Source organism: Dryobates pubescens, chromosome 8 (assembly GCF_014839835.1).
Source record: "Dryobates pubescens isolate bDryPub1 chromosome 8, bDryPub1.pri, whole genome shotgun sequence".
Lineage (NCBI taxonomy): Eukaryota > Metazoa > Chordata > Aves > Piciformes > Picidae > Dryobates > Dryobates pubescens.
This window is the reverse complement of record NC_071619.1, coordinates 29,085,266-29,111,752: the sequence shown is the minus strand read 5'-3', so window position 1 is coordinate 29,111,752 and position 26,487 is coordinate 29,085,266. Positions and strand designations below refer to the sequence as shown.

The 26,487-nt window shown below is 42.1% G+C and overlaps 1 protein-coding gene across 2 annotated transcripts in view; it reads left to right on the top strand.

Moving 5' to 3' along the window:
• ARHGAP6 (Rho GTPase activating protein 6) overlaps window positions 1–26,487 on the top strand; it is a 265,583-nt gene that overhangs the window by 124,047 nt on the left and 115,049 nt on the right. Inside the window, exon 1 of one of the 2 annotated variants that reach the window (XM_054163469.1) lies at window positions 3,656–3,861. The exons of the other annotated variant lie outside the window; for it this stretch is intronic. Within the exon in view, the coding sequence (XP_054019444.1) occupies window positions 3,817–3,861 (45 nt within the window). The 5' untranslated portion in view covers window positions 3,656–3,816. Of the gene's footprint in view, window positions 1–3,655; window positions 3,862–26,487 lie in introns of those variants that run through there. 2 annotated transcript variants of the gene reach the window in all.

Here is a 26,487-nt window from a genome sequence, read left to right as displayed (position 1 = left end):
GAGTCATGGCAGAAAAGTTGAGAAGTCATTTCTCCCCAGTTTCATAATTGTGTGCTGTCTGCAAGTGTATAGCTGGTTTCCTTTGTTTAAGAGCAATTAAGGCTGAGAAAGCACTTGGTTCATAGAGTAATGTTTGAAAAACAAAACCTGGCTTCATTAATGATCAGCACAGTAAGATTCAATTACCTACTCATTTCCCAGCTGCTGTGTTGGAAGCAACTAAATTTTTAGCTGAAATGTTGTTCATTCTTTGCTGTTGTCAACAACAAATGATAAATAGAAGGGGCAAAAGTTCTACTGCAATCTACATCTGCAGGTGTAAAGCATGCAGTGAAGCCTCATAAAGCACTGTGAGGAACATTGACACTGCCATTGAGGGGAAGCATAAAAAAATGCAAGCAAGCAATACCTCATGCAATAGAAATTATTTTAAATGAGCTGCTGATTTTCCCCCCTTTTTTGTTTTGTTTTGGGGTTTTTGTTTGGTTTGGTGGTGGTTTTTTTCTATTTCCCCCCCTTGATTGAATAGCCTTGGAGTAAATATGCAAGAAATTAACTGTTATGCTTTGGATCACCCATTAGGAGAAGCTGACCTGGAAGGTTTACAAGTCTCAAAGTGAGCTTCCTGCATTCCTTGGGTACCCATTATCAAGTAAATAAATGAGGAAGGAAATTTGGAAGGAACACCAGGGAGGAATTACAAATGAACATAAGGAAGAATATGAAAAGAGAAAATTATATCAGAGCTGCTGTGAAAGATCCATATGTTAATCCCAGCTTCCAAGTAGCTGAAAAAAGGGATGGGTAATTGCAAACAACCGGGTAGCACAGCTCAGTCAGTTACTGCTTACTGCAGACCAGGGATGTGATCCAAATCCTTTGTAATTTGATGTAAGATGGACTCTTTGGCCACCATAAATACAGCATAAGTCAGTTTGCTAGTCACAGACACAAGAACTTGCTTTCAAAATCCAAAAGATTTTGAAAACATCTTCTGTAAGTAGCAACTAGTTTTAAATGTTTTTACTAGGTACCAAAACTCTTGAACTGTACTTTGAAATTGCTGATAGCTGCAACTAACAAATCCCTCAATATTTCAGAGATGAAAATACTTTAAGCAGCTCTTCTCCCCTATTTTTCATATTGTGTGGACAGAAAAACCCTGTATCTGGTAAAGGTGCATTTTTCTGGGCTGACAGCCCCCTCCTGCTTGCATATTACTTTTTGTTTTAGCTGCCCCAGTGCAAGAACCTGTCACTAATGCAAAAATACTTCCTGTACTCCACTCCTCTGCCCCAGAATCCTGCTCCCAACCGGACCACCTCCTGCTTTCCTTTGTTCCAGCTCTGGCACTCATCTCTATCCTCAGATTGCTGATTCAGCCTGCTAAATGGGAAGAAAACTGCTCTCCACTTGCTGTAGTGGTTTGTGACACTGAGGCAGAGGGAAGGGATGTGGTGGCAGCGTGCAGCTGGGAGCAAGGGGTTACAGGAGCCAGACTCTTCTTTCCAGTGCCACTGAATTGCTAGGTCAGACAAGTTCAACCTGCAAAACCTCACCTTCCCCTCTCCATCTTCTCCCTTTGTGGCAATCCTCACTTTCCTGACTTTGTGGTTTTCTCCCTTTTCTTAAACTACTCTGTTCCCCCCCCTGATTTTGTGTTTCTCCTCATGCTAGTCTTTTTTCTCCCTGTACCTTCCAGCTGGAGGTTTCTGGTCCCCTCCATACCGTTCATTTCACCTTAGGGTCTCGCCATGTGTGTGTCCCTCATCCATACTTTAATCCTAGTCTTTTCTAGTGTTTTGTATTCCTTTATCTGGATTGATCCTTTTCAGAAGATACAGTTGAAGAGAAGGTTTGGTGTTACAGAGCTTGAGGGTAGGAATATTATATTAATTTCCCTGATGCTGTCTGCCTGCTTTCTGTTGTTTCCTGGGGTCAAATGCTATACCTGCAGAGCAGAGGAAAAGCACCATTTGGAATCAGAGCATATGCAGAGGTCTCAGGTTGAAACCATCTCCTTGAGATAAAAAGTAGAACTGCAGAAGAGAAAATGAAGCAGTAGGATATTATTTTCTTTTTCCTTTGAAAACCCTTTTGATTTGGTTTTATGTGCCTACGACAGTCCTGATGATCTGAAATGCCTCATGGATAGGGTCTCTTGCTGTGGGGCACTGATTTCTAATACATGCTCTACAGCTGCTCAAGTATCTACTCTGACTCATTTTCCAGGAAGGAGACAGATTGTTCACCCAAGAGACAAAACTGGACTTTATGGGCAAATGCAGATACTGTATACACTGTCCATGCCAGGTTAATGGAAAGTTACCTCCCTGTCCATGGGAACTCTTAAAGATAACTTCCTCTGCAAAAGGAATTAAGGTCCATGGAAGACCCCTAACTGGAAATGCAGTGGGTACAGTGCCTCATCATCCGAGCATGTAAGAACTTCAGCTCAACTGATTTCTCTTTCCAGCATGCATTTTGATTTTTTTTCCTTACCCCCCAAATACCTTTTCTTTTTCCTTGGAAGAACTGTGTTACCTTGTTTTGTAGGTAATCCAACGTGCTGGTAACACGTTTGCCTGGATTGTAGGTCAGAAGCAGTGAAAGTCATTAATTCCATATAGATCATGCAGCACTAGAAGAAGGCCACTTCCTCAGAGAACAGCTGAAAGTAACTGGGGGAGTTAATGTGCTAACAAAAGATTTGTGCAAAGCACTGAAGAATGGTTAGAAAGATGAAGGCAGCTCAGGAAATCATCGAGCTGTCCCTGGCCTCACTCTGCTGAGGTCATGCCTTACTGAGGGAGGCTTATGTGTTTTTAAATACTTCCATTGATGGAGATGCCATAGTCTCCCCAGGCAAGCCACACAGAAGTCACACCTAATTATAACTCAGCAAAATGCAGTTTTCCTTCAGAATTTGTTTTGTCTTCCACAGTTTGTATAAATATGCATTCAAAAAATAATGCATAGGCCATGAAATAGTATTTAATTTTTCAAAGCTTGTGTGCTCAGGAATGGCGAGCCAGTCTTACCAAATAACGTGTTATAAAAACATAAACTGGAAAGTTAGTTTTATTTGTTCCTCTTTCCTTTTGGTCCTCAATGGCAGTACCAGGTCCGCTCCGCCAGGCTATATAGATGCTGCGAGGGGGCGGCTCGGGCGCTTTGCCCGCGGAATGAAGGACGGGACCGCTGGAGCCGCCACTCCGGGGATGTCGGGGGCTGGGGGCAGCTCCTCCATGGGACACCTCGCTCGGCGGGCCGTGAGCTGGCATCGGGAACCTCCCGGGACAGTCCGGTCCGAGCTGAGCATCAAATCCCTGGCCCCGGCAGCGCCCTCTTCCCCCTCAAACCTCCCGGAGCCCCGTCCTCTCCCGGCAGGAAGGGGACTCCCTCCGCCGCCCCGCCTGGCGGGCCGGGCCGCAGGTGCGGCGGGGCTAATCGCTGCGGGGAAGGAGCCCGGAGCCCGGCCCCGCCGCGAGGGAGTCACCAGCGCGGGGCGGGAGGACTGAAACCGCCGCCTCTCCAGCGGCGCGGGGGAGAGCCGGCGCCTCCTCCTCCGGCTCCAGCTCCCGCTGCCGCCCGGCTCCGCCGAGGGACTGCCGGCTCCCGCGGCGGGGTGGGGACAGCCGGGGGCGGGGTGGAGGCAGAAGTTGCGAGGAGGGAGGACGGGGCTGGAGGCTGCCGGGCGGGAGCCCCGCGCTGCCGCCGCAGCCGTCCGAAGGCAGCGCAGTGCCCGCCGCCGCTGCAGCCACCTCCGCCGCACCGAGTGGAGGCAGTGGCCTTTTGGCCCGTCCGCCCGCGGCCATGGGGGACTCGGTGTTCAGCGAGAAGCCGGCGCTGCACTACGCGGTGAGTGCCAGGGCGAGAAGGGGCTGCGTGAGACGGGGGGCTCGGAGCACTGTGCTCCCACGTGTGCCGGGAGGTGGGTGCGTCCGTCCTGCGTCCGTGAGCACAGGCGCCCCCGGGGCTGAGTGGCAGGAGGTGAGGAGGCTAGTGGCAGTAGTGGTGTCCCAGCGGGGAGCTGGGCGGCAGCCCGCACACGCAATGGTGGTTCAGCTTCTCCCAGCGCTCAACGAGGGGAGTAGGGGGCTCTTGAGTAAGGAGCCTCGTCGGGGGCCGCGCCGCACATCTGACCCTGCTCTCACAAGTGGGCTGACGAGGCAAGCCCCTAGCACCAGAAGTGCTGTGGGTGCCACTGGTTCCGGCACCGCTCGCGCTGCTATTGAGATAACACCATATTTTAGTGTTTCCTTCTCAAGAGGTTGTGCTGTTGAGAAGCCACTTCCTTTCTACCAGCCTTATTAGGAGCATTTTCTCGGTTGCTCGGTCAGAAAGGAAAAAAAAAACCAAAACCACAACACAACAAAAAATCCAAAGGGCGACACAGAAACAACCAGCTGCCTCCCCTCCTGAAGCTATCAGTAGTCGCATGCGAGGTCTGATGCTGCTCACTATGTAAATAATGAATGATTTTATTGGTGTTGATAGAGTTATGTGGGAACTGTCAGTCAGAGCAGGGCTGCTTTTCTGGTCCCGGTGAGTCCAGCTGCTAGTACTGCAAGGATGGGTTGGTACGTGCATGCCTCATGGGATACGTTGGGATGTGCTTTTCTCACTCGGTTCACTTGAATTCCTTCAGTATTGGCCGTTAAGCTTCTTTTTAAGCTTATTTATGAAGTCTTGTGTGAGCAGTTTAGAAGAGGTTGATTGCCCCTCTTTTTGGGGGCTGGGAGGAGGATGTCTCACTCAACTGCAGGTACTAGTGCATTCAGCTACTGCTGTCGTGCTGCAACTTTTAGAGGTAACGGCGAGTTTGCTGAAACAATTACACAGAAGTAAGTGTATTTTGTATCATGAATGAGCAGTGACAGTGATTTCGCTGGGAAGCTAACTGTCATGCAGCAGAGAAATCGGAACCTCTTCTTTTAATAGGGTAATTGCCCAGTTCATATTTAGGTGCATAGGAGATCAGTGCCAGTTATGTCACATGCTAGCTCCATGAAACTTTTATTACTTCCTGTGATTGTGCTTGTCAGTCTACCATTAACTGCTAGATACAAATGCATTATTGTTTCTGTCAATTGGGTATCAGTCCATTTTCTTGCCTGCAGCCAGCAGCAGATAGTGCATTAAGTTCAGGTCAGCAGGCATGCAAAGAAGAAAGCAGGATGGCCAGCTGTCTCAGATGACCATTACCACTTTGATTTCTGTGTATGACAGCCAAGGGGAAATTGGTTGCCTAATACTTTAAAATAACATGTTTTACTGTTTTAAGGTATATTTCAATAATAAAATCTAGGAGGTAAGAGACTTCTGGAGATGGTGTTAATGGTTTATTTAGAGAATACGGATCTGAGTGCTGTACATTATCCATGCATACGCTTGATGTGAACTCTGTGAGTAATCTAATTGAAAACAAATGCCTGCTGACCTGAAGGTAAGACTTCAAAGCTTTGCTGGATTGAGGCCTTAGTATTTACTGCTTGAGTGTTAACTTAGTACCATTCTTGTTAACTTTGACTAATTGTGGGGTGTAAATACAAATCAAGTTACTGGATTGGTTTTGTAACCGTGAAATAAACATTATATACTGTTACAGTTTTTAATAGCAATTACTTTATTGGCAGAAGAAATGAGAGTGATTCCTGAGGTGGACCTTTCTTCAGTTTTTCAGGACTGATAATTAATTTTTCATGATTTTCATAGAAGTGTGGGTGGAAACAGCTACGTTATCATTTTGGTTTAGATCAGCAGTGTGCTTTTCAAGGAATCTTCCAGTCTTTCCCACTCCTGTGCATTGATTTGTGCTTCAGTCCTGGAGCATGGGGAAAGAGTATTTGTTTAGGTGATTCTGAACTTTTTGCACCTGAGGACCAAACTGGAGTCAGTGTGAGCATGAACTTGTGGAATCTGTGTGGACATTGGGTCCTCTATACCAGCTCAGAAGCTTTGGCAATGCGCTGTCAGTGCAATGTGATAATCAACAGGGATGCTGGTATGGTTCTGAAGCCTCATAGTGTATTTGCAAGCACAGCTTGTATAAACAAGGACTTAATAATTTAAGACTCTAATGTCTCTGGGGATGATCACATAACCTATAGTGTGTTTGATCCAGTGTATATTAAGTGTGAGTGGGATGACTGATAATTATGTCACAGTTCCACTTTTAACTCAGCATTGGTGTTTACTCACCAAAAAGCTCCAGTAGGCAAAGAGGTAATTTTAATCAGCTGAAACATTTGGTTTTTTTTCAGTGAAAAGTGACTTGAAACAAATCAGCCACCTGAAAAATGAATAAAAATGTCACTAAAGGAGAGTAGTTTATATAAAAAGTAAAGGGTTACGCTTGCACTGAGTCACACAGAGATGGATTTTTTTCTCTGTATGATATCTTTTCAGCAGCCCAGAGACCTCTTCTCCCTTTGTAATATTCAGAGCTACATGGTAATTTTAATGAAAACTTGTAGAAAGTTAAATAACGTCCTTGCTGTATGTTGCCTGGCCCAGCCATACCCTTTAATTTCTAGACCCAGGTTAGTTCTACCTGCCCATTAATCACCCAGCTCAGTTCAGCCTGATTTACAAGCTGGTTTGTGGAATTGCAGTGTTTATAACTGATACTGAGATATCCAAATGTTCCAGGACCATTTTGCAAATCATTTCACTAAGAGGCATGGTCACCTTCCTGACTTGGGATTTCTTCCTCTTGGCTCCCAGACTTGCATGGTTTGTTTTTTTTTTGGTGTGGTTTTTGTTTTGTTTTGTTTTTCGTTTTAGCAGAGTTAAAAGGGGAATTAAAAATGGATTAATCTGTTTTGGCTAAAATAACAGAAAGCAGTATTGTACTTAGTTTATTTTAAGATATCCATTGCTAACTGGAAGTGTAGTTTGTCATATAGGTGAAGAAAAGACTCAAAATAGCTTTGATTAGTACCCAACCAATTGGCCCTTCAGTGGTCCAAAGCAGGAGGCTTGAAGTATGATCTGGTTGGATATAGTCGTTTTAATCCTGATGTAGCATCTTTAATCTTGTTTAGTCTGGAAACATTTATCAGAGGGGATTTCCCTAAAGGGGAAGGATGTTTGCCCTGATGAAGACACTGGCTATCTGTATCCAGGGAATATGAGAAAATGGGGAGGATCAGATACTTGGAAGTGGCTAGTATGACCTATGGGATACTGCGGAGGATTAGTCTGAGAAAGATGCAAGACTTTCCCTTGGGGCCAGAAACTGGATGTTCTGACAGCCAGAGTGGAGGGATGTGTGGGTCCCTGGAGGACACAGCTATGAGGTGGTTTAAGTCTTTGAATCTATTGCTGATAATGTGGTCACATCTAATGCAGATGTCAGAGAGTGTTTTGGTAAGAGACAGGATTTTCCCTGCCTTTAGATGTCTTGCCTTGTGTATAGGCTCAGACTGTGCTCAGCTGACCATTTGCTGGTGCGGTGGTCAGGCTTGCTGCTTGTTTTTACCGTCTTCAATCCATTAGTTTGGATTGAAGGATGGAGGGAACAGAAGAAACAGTTTACAAGGGAAACTGTAACATTAGTGAATGGCAGAATCCCTTCTGGGGGATTAAAAAGAGGATAATAGACATTTTCCTCTAATATTCTAGTTGTAGTAATGCTAACTTGCTTGTAATAATTAGATTACAGAATAATTCCAAGTGGAATAATGAGATCAGTGACACTGTAAAACTGTAAAAATCTCCCTGTGAGGAGAACCCAAGCACTGCTGTGTTGTGGGTTTGCTTGCATTTTGCAGTGATTCACTTTCAAAGAGTTGTTTGTGTGTCTGATTTCAAGGCCTGTTGCTTGATGACTTGAACCGTCAGCTACTCACAGATGTTTTTACAACATTATGTGCTGCAAGCAGAACCACCTTTATTACTGTGATTGTAGTAAATCCTACAAGTAATTTATCTTCAAGGACTAGTAAGTGTGTTGCCTTCACCTAGACCATTTCTCTGGTTTTACTTTCTTCCCAATGGGCTCTCCAGCAAAAAGCAGCACAGAAGCAGACCAGATTGGTGTGTATCCAGATCAACTGTAATGTATGTTTGCAGTCAGGTTTGTTGAGGTGAAGGACAGACTGAGACTTGGGTAGTGTTCAACATGAGAAGCTCTCACCCACCATACTCTAAAACAAACATCTTGCTCCACAGGAGGTAACTGGTTGTTTTCTCATATTCTGAGTACTCAAAGACAGAATCAACTTGTTAAAAATCAAGTCACTCTGTAGATGTGGTTTTCAAATCAGGAGTTTCTGAGGAAGACTTTCAGCTTGTTCAGATAAGCAAGCTACATAAGATGCAATTAGCAGAAGAGGAATGGTTAAATGTCAAATTTCTGGCGCCTGACTTGGATTTTATTCATCAGGGACTTGCACTGACCTCATGCATGTAGGATGTTTTGCTGATGGAATATGATTTCCAATCACTGTTGAGCCCAATTCCTCATTCTTTGTTGGGGTGAAATTCCCAGGGATGTAGATGATTCATGCTCACACTTCTGCAGTGTTTGAAAGTGGCTTTTTTGCTCATCTCTAAAGAGCAATATAAATATAGGAAAGGAGCACTATTTGTCACTCAGTAGTGAACACAAAGGCTAAGCTCCACTTGGGATTGACTGAATCTGAAGTGAGTCCAGAAGGCTTTTATCTGCTGTGCAAAGTGGCCATGATAGAGCACCAAAGATCCAGGATGGGGGGAAGAGAAGAAGCAAAAAGCTCTTGTGTGTGTCATGGGTTTTAAAAAGTTGCAGGAAGTAGATTTCAATTCAGATCATGTTTTTATACAGTGCTTGAACTCTTGGGGCACTCTACTCACACATGGATATGAATGCCCTTCCTCTCGTGTTCAGGAGGAAAGATGGAGACAGTTGGAGGTTGAGGTTGGCAAGACTTGGTAGGTCAAGGGCAGAGCTATGCTGATGTGGTTGTATTTGTCTGCCCCAGATCTTGTCCAACAATAGAGGTAGCCTAAAGTATGGAGGAAGTGGCCATGCAGTGTGGATAGCAGGAGGTGAAACTTCTCTTTCATTCAATTTCTCTTTTTTCCCATAGTACAACCTCTCAATGCAGTGCAATTGCAGTTATTGTGGCAGTATTTACAAAGATGCTGTTTAATAAAACTTCAGAATTTTGTATTGGGAACGACACACAGTTGCTTGGCTCTGATGAGCTGTTAGGTTTCCCTGGTACAGTTTATACCAGTTGTGCTTTTCCAAGAGGGGATTTAGTCCTTTGTGGATCTGCTGCGTGGATGAGAGTTTGGGCTCATGATACTGAGGAAGTCTGCCTGAGCAGCAAGGTTGTGTGTGGCCAAAATCAGCAACCTGTGCCTGGAGGGAAGGTTACCCTTACAGTTGAAATACAAGATGAGAACTGAGGATTTTAGTCTCTGATTTTTTTGAGCAAGTCTCTTTTCCAGTCTTTTCTGATTATTTTTCTGCAGAAATACTTCTCTTCCTTAAATAACTTGCATGTAGAAACACAGTTGTTCAGATGCAAAGATAGCACGATACAAAACTAAACTGAAGCAGAAATATTAGACTCTGCATGGTTGCTACACCCTTTGCAGGGTGATAGTTCATATTTCAGTTCTGTTTCCCAAAACCTCTCTGAAATTTGCAGGTGCATTCTTGCAGTCTGAAAAGCTAAGTAAATAGAAAATGATTGAGGTCACAGACATGTTCAGGTAGTTGGTTCTTCAGTTGCTAATCAGTTAATGCCTGAGTGTGGGCATAGTACTGTGAAGAAGGAAGTTACTAGCCTGAGAGTTTTGTTTCTGCTGACTTAAAATAGTGGTTTTGCTGGCCATAGCTCTTCAAAATTTCCTTTACTTAGATGTAATTTTTATTTGAAATTTAAATTCTAGGCAGCAATCTACATGTTGTGCTCACAGGGCCTTGTGAACACATCTGGAGTTCCTTCATTTGCCGTTCATCAAGCAGTATACACCTGCAAGGGCTGCTTGCTCCTCTTGTTTTAATGTACTCCTTGTACCTGCAGCGCTGAACTTTCAATGGCTTGGAAATGATGTACTCAGAGTTCAAATTTCACACTATTCCTGTCTTTCTATGACATCTGAGAATACAGCAAGCCGTTTCTCTCTGTGCAGTGAAATGGATTTTTCTTGTCTAGGGAATAAAGGAGGTGTGCATGCATTGTATCCCTTACAAAAAGAATCTGACAGCCTCTCTGTAGCAAGCCTTGCCTGATGAATCGACATAGTTCACAGGGAGTTTCTTTAAAGGGGTGTCAAATCTTACTGTTCTCTTGGGAGATACCCAGGTCTTATCAGGCATGGCTGACTCAAAAAGAAAAATAAATGATGTTTTTCTTTCTAATGATTGCTATCTGAGTGTTATCTACAGTGCACAGTTGAAAGGATTTCCTGAATATATCCTCTACTAAATCAAAAGTGTTAGGACTTGCTAATAGGACTTTGAACAGTACAGCAGTACCTAAATAGGATGTAGTAGTGTTCAGTTGCTACAGGCAATGTACGTAAAGTTTGTGTTTGCTCAGGCTATGGTGCCTCAGGTACGTGGGAAGAGTAAGTGCTGATGATAATGACGTGTATGATAGTCTGCTGTTGTTCCATTCTTGGATGCTTTACATTTTCTGAAGCAGGTGAATGAATCTTTGCAAATTACACTGGAGGCTGTTTGATATTTCATTGTACACTTGTATTACTTTTAAATAGCATACTTTTGTGCATTCCTTTATCTGACTCTGATTATCAAGCACCTTTGTTATACTGCCAGGAAGGTGGGTGATCCTGTGATTTTGGCTGCTGCTGTGCTGTGTAATTTCACTACATTAAGAGACAATCTTCACTGGTTTTGTTTACTGTAGATGATCAGTATTTTTTTGGAATCAAGCATCTTGAATGGCTAAGAATGTCTGTAGGTACCTGATTGTGTAACACCCAAACTTTGGCCTGAGTGTCTGTATCTCCTGAAACTTGCAGCTACTTCCTCGTGGTGTTGTTAGGGGTATAATATTGGCAAAGGTTTACGTATTTGGAAAGTTGATAGCATTATCTGTGTTGTCAGATTTGATTTGGAGACCAAAATTAGGTGGTGTTTAATGTGGATTATTTTCTCCTTTTGTCTGTTGGTTTGTAAAAGCTTCTGTTGTCCTCATCTGTATGTGGCTTGGCATATGGATGCAGTATCCTTGCAGGCTGAAACTCTCATTGGAGTAGATTACTGTATTTTTTCCAATCTGATCCTATTAATAAATATCCTGAGGCTTCCAAAGCACTTCGTTGTTTGAACACAAACTGGAAAAGAATGTGAAGATCATTGTCTGGTAGAAGGATATTAAGCTTTCTTAAGCCCTTGGAAATGTATTTATACTTTGCAGGCGGAGTCTTGAATGAGTGGAGAGTATAGCAGTGCTATCTCTGTGAAGAGTAAAACTAAAACAAACCCCATCAACAAATGGTGTAGGAAGGAAACCATAGATGCTTGCATTCTGGCTCCGTTCTTGCTGAAATGTGTCCCGGCTCTTGAAACAGATGTGGAGTCCAGCTTTGTGGAGAGGCCACACCCTGTTTCCCTTGGCGAATTGTCTGGCGTTCCAGAGACCCTCTGGGCAAAACATCCTTTAATTGGTACTGTTGCCTTAAATATTTCCCTTTTTTTATCTATGTAAATTATTTGTGTCCTGTATTGTTGCAGGCTGTCATTAATATTTGCAGACTGGGATGATTTGCCTCTTTCATGTCAGGTTTTCAAGCTGCACATATTGAATGTTGGAAGTGCTCCCTATTTCTGTGAAAGTTCTCCTGCATAAAAGAAAGTGATTGATTTATTTTAGTGCAGACTATGGTACAGAGGAACTTGTGGCAGAATGTTGGAGATGTTGGTTTGCAACCAGAGTTCCCTGTGAGTAATTGGGGAACCCCTTGATTAGAATAGAATAGAATTAACCAGGTTGGAAAAGACCTTCGAGATCATTGAGTCCAACTTATTACCCAACACCATCTAATCAGCTAAACCATGGCACCAAGCACCCCATGCAGTCTATTCTTAAACACCTCCACGGATGGTGATGTTGATTGTGATTAAATGGTTGATTCCTCTCCCAGATGCTTGTCTTTCCTTGTGAGTGCTTTCATACTTGGGTATGTAGCCTGTTCCAGCATCTGAGTGCATCTGGACAAATAGAAGCAGGTGGTAGGAGAGAAAGAGGGTGACTTGGCTTTCTACTGGAAGGTGAGTATCTCTCAGAGTTGCAACTGCTGAGTCTCTTCTTGTGCTGTCTGCATTGTCTTGCAAAGGTAGGGCTGAGAGCAATGACTAGCAGAGTTTTATTTCAGCCTATGAAACATGAACCTCAGGAGCTGCTCCTCCTGTGAAGGGTGTGAAATGTTCAGGTCTTGAGAAGGTGTATGTGCCTTGATTAAGTATTTTCACTGGAGTTATGTCTGGCATACACCTCCATAGCTCTTGGCATCATTTGGGTGACAGTGAATCTTAATATTTCTGTTCAGTTCAGAAACAGGAGCTGCTGACCTGTGTCCTTGTAACCTTGGAGTTGAATTGCCATGCTGCTGCCTGACTGGGGTTACCGTTGGAGGAACATAGAGGTGTAGCAGCATATAAGAGAGGAACATTGCATACATTGCTTCCACTTCTATGTGATGTACAGAAGCCTAAACCATCCAGGAGCAAGTGGTAAAATATTTCACCTACTCCCATAAGAAGTCACACAAGGCCATGAGTCAATCCTGTTCTCAGCATGTCCTGACAGTTTGGGATTTAAAGCCTCTGGGTTTTCCAGAGGTCATTTTTAGTCTCTCTTCTTCAGTAGAAAGTGACCTTCTGCTCAGTTTATTGAGTTTTAGGGCACACAGCTTTTTTCTTTTCAGGCAAGGGTTTTGCTGGTGCAGAGTTCTGGCAGCAAGAAATGAAGTGAGCTTTGTTTACAGAGTTAATGAGAAGCATCAATATGAATTCCTTTATAAATATTTATAGCATCCTTGTCCCAAAATGTATTTGAGAGGCCTGGCTTAGATTGATGTAAACCTGGAATGCAGTCTAAGGCCATAGGAAAACAAACTAATTAAATGCAAAGTGGAGAAGTTTATTACACACACACCCCCTGCCCCCCAACTTATCAGAATGCATCTGTATTTTAGTCAGGATTTTCCATGGACAGCTGCACAGCTTGTGGGAAGCAATGTCAAATTCTGTATTTATGGTCATGTAAGATGATAAAAAGGTAGCAGTAGGGTAGAATTAATCTTCATCAGAATCACAGAGGAGAAAAAGGGTGAAAAAGAGCAGACTGTGCAGTCCTTCTCCATAATTTTATGTTACTCTGACAAATACTTTTGTTGCTAAATTTATCCAGGAGAGCGTGAGCTGCTTGTATTGCTGTACAGAAAAGATGCTTTCCGACTGCTAATTGATTTGCTGATCATTTCTCTTCTGGCTAATTTTGTTGTTGTTTTTCACAATGGTAAATTCTCCCTATTGTGAATTCTCTGATGGAGAATAGCTGTCCTACTACAAGTGATTCATGGCATCAGAATGGGTCCTTGCAATTAATTAATTACCTGATAGCATTGTAGTTTCTGAAAGCATTCATCCGTTTATTGAGTCTTTCTACATGGGTTTGCAGAATTTGTTTGTTGTCAGTAATGCTGAACCAAACATATTTTACTTCTGGAGGGGGATACATAATGACTGAAGAGTCTTGAAATCCTTCTGTACTACAATGGCATTTCTATCTAGAAATTAAACTTGTCATAATGTACTTACTAGGCTCTAAACAGGACTGAACTGGAGTCAGGATTGTGGCCCTTGCATTGGGATGAGTTTGGGTTTTCCCATATTGTGTCATGCCAGTTTGTATCACTTTTCAGTTATTAATTTCCATCATCCATTTTAAGTCATCTAATTCTGTGTTTGCACCAGTGCAGGCTTTTTCAAACCCAGCTGAGCAACACCTGTTTTTGTATCTTTTAAATCTGTCACAGTGGCATACAGACAGCTTTTATGAAGTGATGGGGGGAAACTGACAGTTTGAGTTCTTGCTGTGCAACAAAACCCTTTTAATGCTATTGCAACTTTGTGGCTTTGTTTTGTTTGTTTTGGTTTGGGTTTGTTGCTGTTGCTGTTGTTTTGTTGGTTTCTTTTCTTTACAGGGCTGGAAAAGGTGAAGGTCAGTATTTCTCACCCTAGAGTAACTGAAATGCATGCAGAGAGCACACCTGAGCAGCAAGCTGCTGTCTCTTGAGCTTAACCCCAAAGTGTTTTGCAAGAAGTATTACTGCCAGGAAGCCCTTACAGCTATTATCTATGACTATAAATATGGTACCTATTACCTTAACTTACATGGAACCTTAAGCAGAGTTTATTTATACCTTATTTTTGGCTTATACCTGTTGTTTAAATCACTTGCCATTTAAGTAGAATTGATGTCTGAAAAAGGAATTCCAGCTCAAGAAACGTTTAATTCCCTTCCTTCAGTAGCATGTTCCTGTGTGGGGTTTTTTGTTTGGTTTTGTTTGTTGCTTTTTTCTAAAGTTCTTTTGAGTTCAGTCTCTGGCAAGAAGGTAAATGAACCATTGTGATATGCAGCTACTCTGTATGGCATCCACAGCATTTCGTGAGAATCCTGTGTGCACTACATTATCAGCCCAGCTGATCCTGTTTTTTTTTTCTGGTGGGCTATTTAAACCTTTAAATCAGTTTTCTGTCCTTCACTACATCTTTGATGCTAAAATAGATGTAATGTACTTGGCTCTTGATAATGATTTGCTTTAATGTGTAAGGTTTCAAAAAATCAGAATATCCTTTTCATTAAAAGTCACAGGAAGTGGCACTGCTCCCAGCTTATGTGTATGTGTTCCTGTTTTATTTGCTAATACACATTCTCCAGGGCAGCTTTGCTAGAACTGAGATCTTCTTGCTCATCTCCTTCAGTAATTACATTTCCTTTAATTTCACTCTTGTGATTTTGCAGGGTGGGGCTTTGGTGTGAATCTGAAGGATTCACTTGGGCTGAGGGCGTCCGCTGCAGAGACGTAGAAGACTGACGTTAGAATGATTCCCTCATTGGTTTTCCCTTTGTCTTGTATGGATTGTCATCACGTTGAGTGTGTTAGTCTTGGATGCTCAAGACACTTGTATGGTTGATCTCTTATCTATCACTTTTCCTCTCTCAATGGGGCTAGGCCAGTTCAAGGTTTCATTTTACACAGATGAATATTTTGTTGACCGCTCTGGCGGAGGTTTTCTGAAATGCTGCAACTTTGCTTGTGCTCAGCTCTGGAGAAAAAGAAACTTCATCTTCACTGAGAGCAGATTTCAGTCATTGCTTCTGAAAATCTCCACATTTCTATGGCTGCTTGACAAGGCTGAGAATGGTTTCGGTGGTCTATGTTTAAAATAAGTTTTTATCCATTCCCTCTTTCCAAATCCATTTATACATGGCCTCTCTTCTTGGCTGAAAGTGTTTCACTTGAGGCTATCCTCAAGATCAGCCTAGCACCATATCATTGTCAGCATTGTCACCATATGAGAGAGCGAGCAAGGTTTTCTCTTTGGCCTCTTAAGTTCTCACAGAAAACTCTTTCTCTCTTGCTGGAAGATGCTTAAGTTACCTTGCTGAGGCCAAATTCAGTTATCCAGTTTGGAATGGTTTCTTTATAATTACAGGTCTGTATTGTGGCCTGTAAAACAAAAGCAGCGTGCTGAGTTCTCATGCAAAGTTGGACTTGCTGGTGTAATACTTAATAGCGACTATGGTGCATTGTATTCTTGGTGTTGAGACCTCACTCCTGAGGTTTGGACAGCTATTGCTTAAAAGTCCCTCTCTTCTTGGTGCTATCTTTTGTCTTTTCTTAAAAAAACATTTCAAGTAAAAAGAATGAAGAAAAAGAGGAAATTGTAATCTTGACAACAGCAGAAGCATTTGCATTAGGTCTGGGAATGAAAAACATACCAACTTGGAGGAAAAAATAGATGGTGAAGGTATAGGTGTTGGTAAAGTATAGGTGAATTTACAAGGAGTAACACTGATGCACTTGTACTCAGAGCAGTGCTTGTGGAGGGCTGCCTCTTCCTCAGCACATCGGCTGGATCTGACGCATAAAAACAATTTGTCCAGAAAATCTTCAGATTGTGTAATAATTTTGACAGCCTACTTTCTGTTGCTTGCTTTTTTTTGGCTTGTGTTCTTCTTTCCTATTTCAGGATCAAAACTGTATCTGCCCTTTGACCTTATATTAGAGGGGGTTTACGATGATCCTCGAGGCCACCTTTTAGTCTGTTTTTTTTTCCTGGCTCACATGGGTGCACACATCCCATAGGTTTAGACTCTCTTAAACTCACCTAAATTACTTGCTAAATGACCTCTGAAATATGTACTTCTGGTCTTAGTAAATCTGTGTAGGTATAACTTGAGGAAAATTGGACCATGGGAAAAGAAAGAATGGCTTTTCTTGATCTCCTTTAACCATCCTCATGCCCCATATTGCTTTGTTACAAATCTTCCTCCCATTTGTAGCAGGCTGAGACTGTTTTTAGCGCTCATACTTTACTCTATTTCCTGGAGACTGATGTGATTTAGCACTGCAGAGGGACCAGAGGAAATGATCTCTTGACTGAGTCTATTAATTATCGTTCCCTCGAGAATCTGTTTCTTCTTCAGAAGGAATGGCAGTAGCAAAGAGGAAGAGCGCTCTGGAAACAAGCTGGTGCACTGTGTTTGGCAGATCAGGGCACCGGTCCTTTTCCTGAAGGCATCATGCAGGCCTATTCAATATGTTCTGATGCAGCTTTTTATAAGAAAATCAGGCTTTGAGCCTCTAATTCTTCATACTTGCCTGAACCTCAAAGCAATTTCTTTGGAAGGGATTGGTTGAAAAGTTGAGCAAGATTCCACTTGGCCAATAGCTGGGAATGTAAGCCATGGGGGACCTCCTAGCCCAGGGATCCCTGTCTCTTCTTTTTGCATGCTGCTGTGCATAATCTTTTATTAGATGTAGCAGACTCTGTGTCTGAGAAGTAGATTTTCATATTTGTTTTCCATTCACCTCTTCAGCTGAAGGGCTCTCCCAGAGCTCTGTGTCTGATAATTGTCTTTTTAGATTGGCCTAAATTAAAGCTTTTAGCTTAAACTGCACTTTTGCTGCCCTGCTGTTTTCCCCTTTCATTTCATTCTGGTTGAGGAAGGTGAGCTGGCTCTTTGCCATGATGGACATCTTTATTCTGTGCCTCTTCCTAGAAACTGTCTGTTGCATTTGTTGGTTTCCTCAGGTGTGGATTTCATGAACAGTGGAAACAAGTGGCTACCTTGTGTGTCAGAAGTTCATGTGAGCTTTTTCAGTCCTCTTCCTGTCCCTAATTCATTTGTTCCAACAATCTTACTCTTTCAGTTTTGCCAAACTTAGAAAAATAGAGCACAGAAGATTAGAAAGACACAGGGCAGTACATACAGTTTAAAAACAATCTACAGCAAACTGAGTCAGCTTAAAAATCATGTAAGTTTTTTTATTCATGTTGGCTTTATTCCTCTCTTACATGGCTACACTGCTGAAAATCAGTAGTGAGAAGACTGAAAGTCACTTGCTTCCTGCTAAGCAGTGGCCCAGCCCCCTGAGCTGTGCATGCTCACCAGGGATGAGTTGCATTTTTGGGGAGAAATTAATTTACACTTGTTCAATTTTAAGGATGACATTACATTAAGTAAAGGGGTTGTTTTGTTTTGCATGTCATGAATGTGAATGGAGGAGTAGATCTGTGCATGCCTCATTGTTTGAAGTTTAAGCGTGCCATCTCTCTCCTACATCTTTTTCCCCAGGGCTGTTAAGTTTTAATAGCACTTAGCAAGGCATTTAAAAGGAATATGTGCCAATATGATTTTAAAGGAAGCATAAGGCATTTTGAGGGGGTGACTCATGGAAAGTGTTGATAAATACAACTGCACTCAAATTGATTAAAGCTGCCTTTGCTGTGCTGCAAAGGTGAGAGGGGCTTCTGAAAGACAAAATCAAGGTTAAATTGTCTTCTAGCTTTTTAATGTGTAAGCGTTTGTATAATGTGGAAAAGAATCTTCTGTTAGGTTAGATTGGCTAATTCTCTAACATTTCTTTAGCAATTAATAATGATAGGAAGGATATTTCTGGATGTAATAGTCAATGTATTTCTCCTACTAGTTACCGAATGAAAGCCTGTTTCAGACTTACCTTTGGTATGTAAGAATGATCTTGTGGAAGCTGGCTGTGAAAACAGTCCTGGAGTGCATGCTTACCACTTAGTCTATTTAAGTAGAAAACTGAATGAGGTAGAATCAGAAATTAAAATAATGAATTAAAAGAGATCAGGAGAGACTTAAAGAAAAAATAAAATAATTAAGTCCTTGAACTGTCAGTCACAGCTAAAATGCTCTGCTGAAATGCACATGTAGGATTAACTGCTTCAGAGTGAAAGGTAAGCAGACATTCTGTAAACAAAGCTGTGGCTTGGAGGTTAAAGGCTTCTGTTAAAATTATCAGAAGTCAAGCTGACTTCTTTACAGAAGAAACTTGATCCACATAAAAGATGTTCTTCAAACATAAGAATGAAGACTGAAATGAACTCAGCATGCATTGAAATGCACTTCAAAAATAATCTAGATGTGATCTCCAATACATTCTGCTTCTGCTCTCAATAGTGATGACACTGGAGATGCTCTGTTGAAACCAAGGTAATTTGTGTAAGTGAGGGGCTGGGAAATAGAACCTGATATAAGCATAAAATTGCAGTGTCTGACCTTCTTGGATCTTGAGAACTGTATGGTAGTCATCCTTAAATGACTGTAGCATGTCACAAGGTCAGAAGCTCTGTGTGTACTTTTTTTGCTGTAGCTGTATTGGTTGTACCTGTAAAATATGTTACTCTACAGGTCTGGCATTGGCCGTGCCATTGGCCATCATCTCAGGATGTAGTTGGGGGTTGCCATGCAATTTAATACCTGGTCTCAGGCATTTTCAATAGTCTGTCATTTCAGAGCTGCTCACTTATGACTGGAGAATAACAAATACATTTTTTGCTGTTGAGAAGAAGCAAAAATGTGACTCAGAGACCTATAGATTGATTATTCTGACATCTGTTGTGTGAAAGACTTTTTAACAAGAAAGTGATTATTAAAGACAAGCAGTAATTGAATGGAAGATGAGAGGGAAATAAAGTATAATTTTACCATGGCCAGATTGCACCAGAATAATTGGATGTTTTCATTGCTGATAGTCCTTGCATTGGTGTGTGTGTGTTTGGTTGGTTGGGGTTTTGTTGTCTGGTTTGGGCTTTCGTTTGTTTTGTCATGTATGTTATTTTTTTTTCTGGGGTGTGCTTTTGTTTTTCTTGCATGGGTGCTTTTTGTGTATTCTGGTGCTTGATTTTAGGTAGAGAAAAGGAAGTGTTTATGTGATTGTGAAAGCACTGGTACAGTTTCATTGGGAATCTAAGTATGTTTTCAGTGCCCTGTGTTGAAGAAAGATACTTGAGTATCTTGAGGAACACATTTAAGGAAATAGAGGTACTGTCATCCTGAGTAATTGAGGACCGTAACTGTGCTTAGCCTACTGAAAGGTAAGATGAGCAAAGTGTGATTATTGTCAATGAATATCAAAGGAATAAACAGAAAGGAAACAATTTTTTCTATTAAGACAACAAATGAATAATAAACGAGGCATAAGTAACATTGGATTAGCGATTGAGAGGTCTCCTCCATGGAAGCAGGGTGTTTCCCAAACAACCTCTCCGTCAGATGATGCTCACCTTCCCCTCCTCATGGTCTATCATCAAGTGTTGTCTGCAATAGGAAATTGCTGTTCTGCCCAGGACTTCTGAGTCCACAGGAAGTATTGGTTTTCACAAAAGAACTATTTTAGATGAAGAAGATTTGCATTGAGGAATTTTCAGTGGTTCTGGGAGCGTTAGCATTGTGTATATCTGCTCAGCGGCTCCTGTTCCACTCTGAGTAAAGGAAACATAGAGCCTTAAGTATCCATGGAGACAAAACGTGCTGGAGGGCATAAAAAGTGAAAAAGTTACAAGATTCTTTCATTTCCAGCCTTTTTTTAATCCAATGGAGTGTATTTGCAATGGGGGCAGATCTCTTTGTAAGACACACAATCACATGTCCCAATGGATCGTCTGGGCTTTAAAGTACATTAATATCCTGAAGGTAGGAAATGCAGAACTTAGGCAAACAAAGATTTGTAGTCAAGTGTATTAGGAAAATGAAGATTGAGCTCTTAGTGTCACTGGGGCAGAAAAATAGCTTGTACTTTCAGAGCAGTGATTTAATCCAATTCAATCTTCCCCCCTTTCCTTTTTCTTTTACCATTTATATGGTACTTTGATGGTTTTTTCCCCCAAAGAAATTATTTAAGGTGTCTGCCACGTGGGAGAAATGTCACTCGTGCGTCCCTCCCGCTCCTGTGAGGAACGAGATGGCATCTGGTCCTGACGTGTGGGGACAGACAACGGTTTGCTTCTTGTACGGGGATACAGAATAACCCTGGGAAGGACTAGCAACCCAGTCCAGCAAGTATGTGAGAGTTGTTTTCTGGTGGTTTTTTTTAAGACAGAAGCTATGCAGCCTTAAAAGGACTTGTTTAAATTTTTGTGTGTGCACTGAATATGTCAAATTTGCAAGGAGCCAGCAATTCTTGCCTCCTTTTAAAGTGAAAATTATAGAATACTTTGCATGCTGTTTCTTGCCAAGATGCAGATCCTATCTCTTGCTATGAGTTGAATCATAAAACTGAATTTAGTGAGAAACTGCATGCGGATTGTTGTCGTAATTTGTCGCTTAAAATGGGCTGGGAGGCCAGGATCTGCTGGTTTCTAACAACCTTGACATAGGGCATTCAGAAGGAACCCCTTCTCCTTCCCTTCCCTCTGCAAACCCAAACAAGTCCTTTTAAGGCTATATGAGAAGGATGGTTGATAGCTAAGGATATAGGTGCTATATAAATCACGAAATAAGTGAATTAAATAATGTGAGAAGCTGTGGAGTGGAATAAAAACCCCAAAAGGCAGCAGAAATGCAAAGCTCCATAGGAAGTAACTGGAGATTTGTTACATTTCATGGCTTGTTTGCCTTAAAACTGATCTAGAAGATGGGGAAGTATATGGTATGTTCCTCTTGTATAAGCACATCTGAGCTGGAGTCTCGTAGCAGAATCTGAAGTGTGTTTTATAAGTGCTTAGTAATTGGCTTCCCCGAGTTACTAAAGAATGCAGGGATGGATGCTTTTGTGATTTCAGTGTATAGAGCTTGCTAATGGGGAACTGAGTGGTGGAGTGCTCATTTGCTTGTCATTTTTCAGAGTGCTTTCTTAGCTTACAGTTATTTAGTAGCAGGCAAATCCTGTGAGGCTTTGAACAAAGTGAAAAATGTGCTTGCTGCTTTAGGACAACTTTGTTCTTTCCCGTGTGCGTTACGTATCTGGCTTTTCCCCTCTCAGGCTTTTGGGATTAGGTTGCACGCTGCACCTAACTTTCCTCCTGCCAGGCACCGAGCTTCACTCCCCATTGCTGGATTTAATGGCATCCTTCTCCAGTGTGTGGCTTTATTGTGAGATATGTGTTAGGTTAATGGGCACGAGCAGCTTGGCTTTGCAAGCTGACACAGCACTCTAGTTGCCCTTTTTCCATTCTAAACTTGATTAATTTAGGTATTAGCATCAGTTTAATGCAATATCACTTACACCAGCAAAACATGAAATCATTCCTGTAAATCAAACCCCTTAATGCATCTTCTCGTGTGTGAAACTCCTCTGGAATGGCCTTGGCTTGGCTGAGCTGGGGCTGTTCTCTAGCACTGGACAGGCTGTGAGTTGTGATCTGGCTGTGAATAAAAGTCATGCAGTAAAGTCTCTCCTGATAAAATGTTTTGCATTACTCGTGCGTGGAACTTTTAAAACATACTTGATTTCTGTGTGCTTTGTAGCATACCTCTGTCTGCAGGGCCCTGATGCTAATCCCTTTAACATGAATGGGGAGTTGTTTTTTCTCTCCCTCCAGCCCCCAAATATTGCTGGTATGTCAGATACTCCAGCATTGCTTAAGCATTATCAGGTGCTGTCTCATTTTGCCTCTGGAAATGGCTTTATTACCATTTAGTTAATATTATGCCACACCACTGTACAGACTGTACACAGCACAGCTAAATCCAGTTGTGGGTAAATACTTGTCAAACATGGCAAGTTCATCTTCCCTATCTCTGTAAGTAAGGAACACTAGGCTGGTTGAAGACATGAAGACTGATCCCATCTTTTCACTTTGTCCTTTGTGGAGCAAACTTCCACAGGTGATGTTTTGAAATCAGTGAAAGTCGTGTGTCCCATTTGTCATGGTGCATGCAGTTAACTAGTTCTGCACACTTGAATCCCACTCTGGGATGGTCAGGAGACACTGAGTCGGGACAGAGGTTTTGTTAAAAATCATCCTGGCATGAGGGGAGGGCAGGAGGCTTGGTTAGGGCAGTGCTGTTCCCAGCTTATTCTCAGCATCAGACAGATGCCAGTATTTGCGGGTTTTGAATGGGGCTGCTCATCAAGAACCCCAAGTCCAAAGGGAAGAGACCACTCAGCTCTGGAGGAAATTCAAGGCAGTGAGACAAACAAAGGCTACTCAAAGGAAGAAATGATCTGGCTTGTAGTTATTGTTTTGTGACTTCAGAAAATGTCAGGTTTTATTTTGAGAATTGCATTCTTTGATTGGCAGGAACAGACCAGACTGTTTCCTTGGATTTTGTCCCTAGCCACACAGTTTTGGGCAACTTCCTACTTAGTTTTGAATCCAAATTTTTTGAGTCAGCCTCATCATTGGCATGCAGTAGCAAAATAAAAACTAATGATATATTTCTTTTAAATGGAAAGGTTTATTAGCTTATTGATTTCTTGGGTAGCTTGGTAAGGAGTTACTCAGGGAAATGTTTTTATCACATTCATGCCTTTTTTTTCCCCTTTGCTCCCTAAATGAGAGCTCTTGGAGCTATTTTTTGGGGGCTACATTTAGATGGATTAGAATAGAATAGAATAAACCAGGTTGGAAGAGACCTTCAAGATCATCGTGTCCAACCTATCATCCAACACCACCTAATCAACTAAACCATGGCACCAAGGACCCTATCAAGTCGCTCCCCCTAAACACCTCCAGTGATGGTGACTCCACCACCTCTTCGAGCAGCCCATTCCAATGGGCAATCACTCTCTCTGTGTAAAACTTCCTCCTAACCGCCAGCCTAAACCTCCCCTGGCGCAGCCTGAGTCTGTGTCCTCTTGTTCTGGTGCTGGTTGCCTGGGAGAAGAGACCAACTTTTGCCTGTCTACAACCTCCCTTAAGGTAGTTGTAGAGAGTAATAAGGTCACCCCTGAGTCTCCTCTTCTCCAGGCTAAGCAACCCCAGCTCCCTCAGCCTCTCCTCATAGGGCTTGTGTTCCAAGCCCCTCACCAACTTTGTTGCCCTTCTCTGGACACGCTCCAGCAAGTCAACATCCAGCCAGCACGTTTTCCTACGTTGCATGATGAAAAGTTGTGTGCTGTCATTTTGAATTGTGAATAAATTTGTTTTCATAATAACTTTGAATATTTGGTGGGGTATAATTATCACAATAGGTACCTTTTATTTCAACAGTGTACCGATTAGCATCTTAATACTCTTTAGAAATCCAAGAGTGACAGTGGAGGTTTGAGGAAAGCAGCATGATGTACTACGTTGTTTTCCTGCATGGTATTTTGCCACTTAGTTTCTCAGCTGTTTGGGAAAACCAGCTGTAGATAAAAGTTGCTGTTTATCTGACACAAGAAGTTTTATGGGTTTAAAACAGTTTTTCCTTCCTCTGGGAAGGGAGGAGAATGAAAGTAGTAAGTCACTCGAATCTACTGATCAATGAATGGCACTGTCAGCTTAAACCCCATATTTCTCCACATGCATTCCTGCTGGTTTTGCCAGGAGTCTTTAATATGACTACTACCAGGGAACGTTTGGAAGTGATCTTTTTTCTTTCTCTTTGCTTTTTACAGAATGGAGGAATAATTAAGATTAGAAGGGCACCCCTGAAGATCATCTAGTCCAACCCCCTGCTAAAGGCAAGGTCAGCTATAGCAGGTTGCTCAGGGCTGTGTCCAGATGTATTTTAGGTATCTCCACAAACAGACTACAGATTCTGTGTGGGCAGCCTGGTCCGACGCTGGACCAACCTCACAGTTCGAGTAGAGTGTCAGTCTGTGCCCAACCTGTCTCTTGTCATTCAGCACCACAGAGTCTGTTCTCCCCACACCAGGTATTTCTAAGTGTTGATAAGACTTCCCTAAGGCTTCTCATCTCCAGCTCTCTTAGCTTCCCCTTGTATGAGAGATGAGCCTGGCCCATAAACACCTTTGTGGCCTTTTCCAGGAGGACTTGCTCCAGTAGTCTCTGTCTCTCTTGTGTTTGGCTAGAACTGAACCCTGCATGTCTCCCTTGACCTGCTGGTGACACATTTGCCTAATGCAGCTTAGGAAGCTTAGGAAGCTGTTGGCCGCCTTTGCTGTGAGTGTGTATTGCTGGCTCAGGTTCAGCTTGCTGTCTATCGGAACCAGGAGCTTTTCTGCAGAGTTGTCCAGCCTGCTCTGCTCTGTTTGACTCTTGTGCTGGACAGGTCTTGCATTATGCTTAAGTGTTCCTAGAGGTCTTAGTATGTCTGTCATGGCATGAATGCCACAGGCAACCTCATCATTAAGTTTGTGCATCCTTGTGCCCAGTGCCTATGCTCTCCTGCAGGCAGCATAGGCAATCTGCATACCTATTAACTTGTTCAGCATTTGACATTTGTAGCTGGTTTATGAGCCTCATGATAGCTGCTTGACTTAACTGCAGTGATGTGCTAGGAAGTGTGGTTTATATCCACAGTTTGTCTACACAGTGTAGATGAGAACACAGAAGCTTGATTCTGCCCTAAGCTTTCTCTGCTGTGGGTATCTTCTTAGGAAGTATCCAAAAGGTTTTTACACAAGAAGCATTGGTCTTGGTCTCAAAAGCTACAGTAGATCTGTTGTTATTATATAAGCACTTTTCCTGAGTGGTTTATAGATACAAGTCTTCTCTCTTCATTGTTCATCTTTCACTCACATTAAGGGAAAAAACAAACAAACAAACACCAACAACAAGAAAAAAAACCCCAACCAAAACCCCACAAACTTCATTGGAAACCAACAAAAATTAGTGAAATTCAGGAGCAGATGTGGTACCTGTAACTACTCTTTGCTTCCTACTTAAATTGTTCTGGATTGCAGCTCAGGACTCTGTGGCTTTATGTTTATGAAATACATAAAGCTTTCCAGCTTCCTTTATGTTTCACAGCCAGAAAACTCTGCATGCAGACATGGAAGACATCTGGTGAAATCTTTATGAACTGGAAATAATGTTATAAAACCAACCCAAGGATATTAAAGGTGCTAACATTTTCTGTGCAAGCATACATGGCAATGCTTTCAAAAAGGCATTAAATATTTACTTGCCAGATGCAACGATGCAGTTCTACTTTCCAAAATGCAGAAGGCTGTCAAAATGATAATCCTGGTTTTTCTAGTCAAGACTTCCTCCAAATATGGAAAACTTAGTATCCAGATAATGCCAATATGTGAGATAGTTAATTGCTTTAATGTGCAAATACTCAAAAGTGAAGCCTTCAAGCCCAGCCTTGAAGAGAAAGATGTCAAAAGAACAATGGATTTACTCTTGCTGTATGATCTTGTATATGTGGTGCAAACAGCAAATACTGCCTCTATATTCATAGTCAGAGTTCATGAACCAATAGGAAAGTCAGTCCTATGCAGAATTTTTCTCTTTTTTTGTTCCTGTCACTTGCTGCTTGCAGATTTGTTACTATTTTTTTAATCCTGGGGTTGTACAGCATTTAGAAGGCTTAGTTATTTTCAGGCTCATAGTGGTGTTGTAGTCCTGAAAAATGCATGTTGCCCTGAATTAGGAGAAGGAAAATGTCAAAGCAGTTACTTATTTTTGCTCCAAATGTTGACCAGAATAATGAAGAAAAAATTCACCTTTATCTGTCTTATCACCAGGCAGTGTTACACAGTAGCAGCTAGATAAGGAATGGAAAAGTGCAATGCCTGAGTCTGTATGTGAACAATTACAAATAGTCAGTAACTTTGCTTTGAAATAAGTTTGGTCCAGAAAGCAAATGGACTTTGAAGTAGGAGCTGAAAAACTATCTACATTTGTAGTAAGATCTTGTGAAAGACTGTTACTGGCTTCTAACTACAGACTTTGATGAACTGTGCTTATATGTAGTGGAGTGCAGCTGCTGCAAGAGAATTAACCAGTTCTGAAGTCCTGGAGTTGATGGAAGAAGCTGAACCAACCATCTCCATTCAACAAAAGTAAAGGGAGAAGAAGGAGCAGAGTACTGATCTCTTTAGCAGAAAAGAGAGCGGGCTCCTGAGGACCAGTCA